Here is a 3,500-nt window from a genome sequence, read left to right on the forward strand (position 1 = left end):
GCCGACTTGCGGATGCCTTTGCCCCCCACAACGTGGTCCTGCTTCAGTAATAAAGTGTTTGTCTTCTGTCCCGTTTGAGAAATAACGTTATTTGTTTGGTGTTAACCGTTTAAAGCCCAAAATGCATGCGTTCCTGGCGTGCTCCTGCGTGAGCGGGGAGGCTGCTAAAGCTGGCCTGGAGCCAACGCCGCCGCTTTGGCGGATGCTGCGTGCCCCGGGGTGGTGGTCGCCTTAGCGTGTGGGAGCTCCCGGTCCTGTTGGGGTTCCTGACGCCGCCCCTCGACTGTCGTGTGCAGGACATGAACAGGGAGGTGGTGAAGACTGACTGTGCCACGGCTCGAATTCCAGAGCTGGACTTTGAGATCCCTGCCTTCACCCAGAAGGGAGGTGGGTGCGCGGCCCGTGTCCCTCAGCGTGCCGGCGAGTGCACGGTAGACACCGGTTGAGGACCTGGCCTCGGGTCTGTTGGGCCCAATAAGCTTGGCAGGCCCAATGTGCGGAGGCTGCCAGGATTTGGTACGAGCTGGCAGGGTGGGTAGTGCCGCTGTGGTGTCCTTACTGGTGTCGTTGCTTCTGTTTCCTTTCCTTCTCAAGTTCTTACCACTATTGAAGGGATAATCGACAGAGCTGTCGCGGGCCTTGAGCAGGACCAGCCTGTCCGCAGGGTAAGATGGTGTGAAAGGGGAAGCTCCTCGGGGACACCTGCTTGGCAAATGCTTATTTTGTTCCTCTGCTGCCTGTTGGCATTGCACGCTGCTGCTGAGAAGGGTGTTAGGGGCTCTCTGGTTTGTGCCGTTGTCAGCGTTGTCTTCGGCTCTGAGCCGCCCCTGGCATCGGTCTCAAACGCGTCCTTTTTTGCAGGCAACGGACAAAGAGGTGGCAAGTAAAATAGATGAGTTCATTGGTAAACTAAAGCAGCTGAAAGAAGTGCGTTCCTCCTTCACCTTTGTGAGTACACGCAAGAGCGCAGTCCCTTTCTGCAGCGGGGGAAGCGCAGGGTGGCTTCTTAAGGCTTCCTTCTCCCATAGATCATTGACGATCCTTCGGGGAACAGCTTTGTGGAGAACCCTCACGCACCGCAGAAGGATGATGCTCTTGTGGTCACTCGCTACAGGAGGACTCCCCAGCAGGCTGCCATGCTGGGCCTGGAGGTAACGAGGAGCTGCCGCCGCTGCGGTGTCGTCAGCCTGCCGCGCACACCAGGCCACACGCGCTCCCAGCCTGAGGGGGAGCGGGGCCGCTCGGTCCCCTTGCTCTCTGGGGGACCCTGAATTGAGGAACACAAGTTAATGCTGCTTCTGGCGTCCCCTCTTGCAGGGAGAGGAGTCGGACGAGAAGCCAGCTGACCCCACGGAGGATCTGAGGAATGAGGTGGGAGGCTTGGCAGTGCAGGGGTGGCTGTGCCTGGCTGACTAGCGCCCCAGACAGGCTGTCTGGGCTGGCCGGGACTTTCTGATTCTCCTTTCCATTGCTGTGCCCCAGGTACTGCAGTTCAACACCAACTGCCCTGAGTGCAATGCTCCAGCTAACACCAATATGAAGTTAGTGCGTATCCTTTGAGCAGGGGTGTGGGCGCAGAGCGGTGCCCTGCACGGGGGTCTGCATGGAGCCTGGCGTGGGGCCGAGAGTCGCTCTGTGTGCTGACCCAGGTGTCTTCCTGCTGCAGCCTGAAGGCACGAATAAACTATTTCTAGTAGCGCCTGTCAGGGTGCAAATCTTGTCTCGGTGCCGCTCACAACTGGCTAGCGAGCTCCTGCCATACCTCGGGAAGGACCGCGGCTGCGACGAGGGCGCCGGCTGCTGCTTTGAGGTTTCCCTTTTGTTCAGTTTTCCTTGACTCTCTGCTCCAGAAATCCCACACTTCAAGGAAGTGATTATTATGGCCACAAACTGCGACTCCTGTGGGCACAGGACAAACGAGGTGAGCTGGAAAACTCCTGAACCTTTCTTGGGGGGCAGTGGGGAGGGGGAGTGGCGTCTTGAAGAGCTCCTTTGGGTGCAAGTCTGCCATCTCCACCCCTGCTTAAGTCCCCTGGGTTAAGGCCTGTCCCCAGGTTTGGAGCGGCCCCTCAGCTGCTAAACCCTCTTGGAGCATCATGGCGTGATTTAGGCGTGAAGGTCCGTGAAGCTGACTGCCGGGTGTTCCTAGGTAAAGTCCGGAGGAGCTATTGAACCACAGGGCACCAGGATTACCCTTCGGATTACAGACCCTTCTGACATGACGAGGGATATCCTAAAGGTACGGTGCCTTTGAATACCCACCCTGTCGTGCTGTGGTGGGTGCATGGGGCCCGTCCGCCTGTCCGCAGGGACTCACTGGGTGCTCGCCCTTGCAGTCAGAGACGTGCAGCGTGGAGATCCCGGAGCTGGAGTTCGAGCTGGGGATGGGAGCGCTGGGGGGGAAATTCACCACGCTGGAAGGGCTGCTGAAAGACATCGGAGACCTGGTGGGTGGTCCCGCGCTGCTGCCTGGTGGAGCTCGGACCCCTCTGCCTTAATATTTGGCCTGGCTGTGGGGCTGGCTGCCTCGCAGCTGGCTGAGTGAGTGGGTCTGCTCTTCCAGGTCGAGAGAAACCCCTTCACTCTGGGGGACAGCTCTACGCCCAGCAAAACGGAAAAACTGCGGGAGTTCCTTGGGAAACTGCATGAGGTGAGCGTGCTCCGAGTTTTCCGTGCTCTGCAATGTGGTGTTCGCCACTGTCGCCGCAGCCAGGAAGTATCTTTAACCCAACTCCTCGGCAAGTGTTGCCTTGCCACACCCCGCTCGCCCCGCTGTGTCCTTGCTTGTTTTATCAAGCTATTAGTGTTTTTTTCACTGAGGAAAACTTCAGAACTGCTCGCAGCGTGCTGCGAGTGTCTTGCTGCCGAAGTGCTGAAGGTTGAGGAGCCTTAATGCCTGGATGTGCTCTCTTTCTGCAGATCCTGGAGGGAAAGACGAAGGCTCACTTCATCATGGATGACCCTGCAGGCAACAGCTATCTGCAGGTACGGTGTTGCACGCTTGAAACGTGAACTCCTTGAAGTATCCCGAGCGGTTTGAGTGGGTTTTCTCCTTCCCTGGTGAGTGTGGGTGGGCAGGGTTCCCCTCTGGGCTTTGGTGGGCGAGTGGGTTGCCGCAGGCTCTGTCCAGGGAAAGGAAACTGCTGCTGGCTTTGTCGGGGGGAAGGTGGGAGCGGCGTCTGCTCCCCGGGATTAGGGGCTGGGAATGCGGGGGTCCGGTCTGGCCCGAGTTGTGCTCTCCTTGATGGACAAGGCTCGCCCTTGGGCGGGGGTGTGGTGTGTGAATCGTGCCCACAGCCCGTTGGCGTGGCTGGGGTGCTGCTGAAGAGGGGCTTTGCAAAGTGGGGTGCAACGGAGGCCTCTGTCTCGCCCCGCAGAACGTGTACGCCCCGGAAGAGGACCCGGAGCTGAAAGTGGAGCGCTACGAGCGCACGTTTGAGCAGAACGAAGACCTGGGCCTGAACGACATGAAGACGGAGGGCTATGAGTCGGAGGGAGCC

General features: G+C 58.9%; 1 protein-coding gene across 1 annotated transcript; it reads left to right on the forward strand.

The window, feature by feature from the left end:
* Positions 1 to 296: 296 nt before the first annotated feature.
* On the forward strand, positions 297 to 3,497 carry ZPR1 (ZPR1 zinc finger; the record flags this gene model as incomplete). The annotated part of the gene is made up of 12 exons (XM_010282537.1): positions 297 to 387; positions 595 to 665; positions 862 to 948; positions 1,029 to 1,151; positions 1,318 to 1,371; positions 1,483 to 1,549; positions 1,851 to 1,921; positions 2,150 to 2,239; positions 2,337 to 2,447; positions 2,564 to 2,650; positions 2,920 to 2,985; positions 3,378 to 3,497. Coding segments are annotated over 12 exons (1,038 nt in total), but the record flags the coding sequence as incomplete, so codon positions are not given.
* Between the last annotated feature and the right edge of the window lie 3 nt (positions 3,498 to 3,500).

Source organism: Phaethon lepturus, unplaced genomic scaffold (assembly GCF_000687285.1).
Source record: "Phaethon lepturus isolate BGI_N335 unplaced genomic scaffold, ASM68728v1 scaffold35582, whole genome shotgun sequence".
NCBI classification, from domain to species: Eukaryota; Metazoa; Chordata; class Aves; order Phaethontiformes; family Phaethontidae; genus Phaethon; species Phaethon lepturus.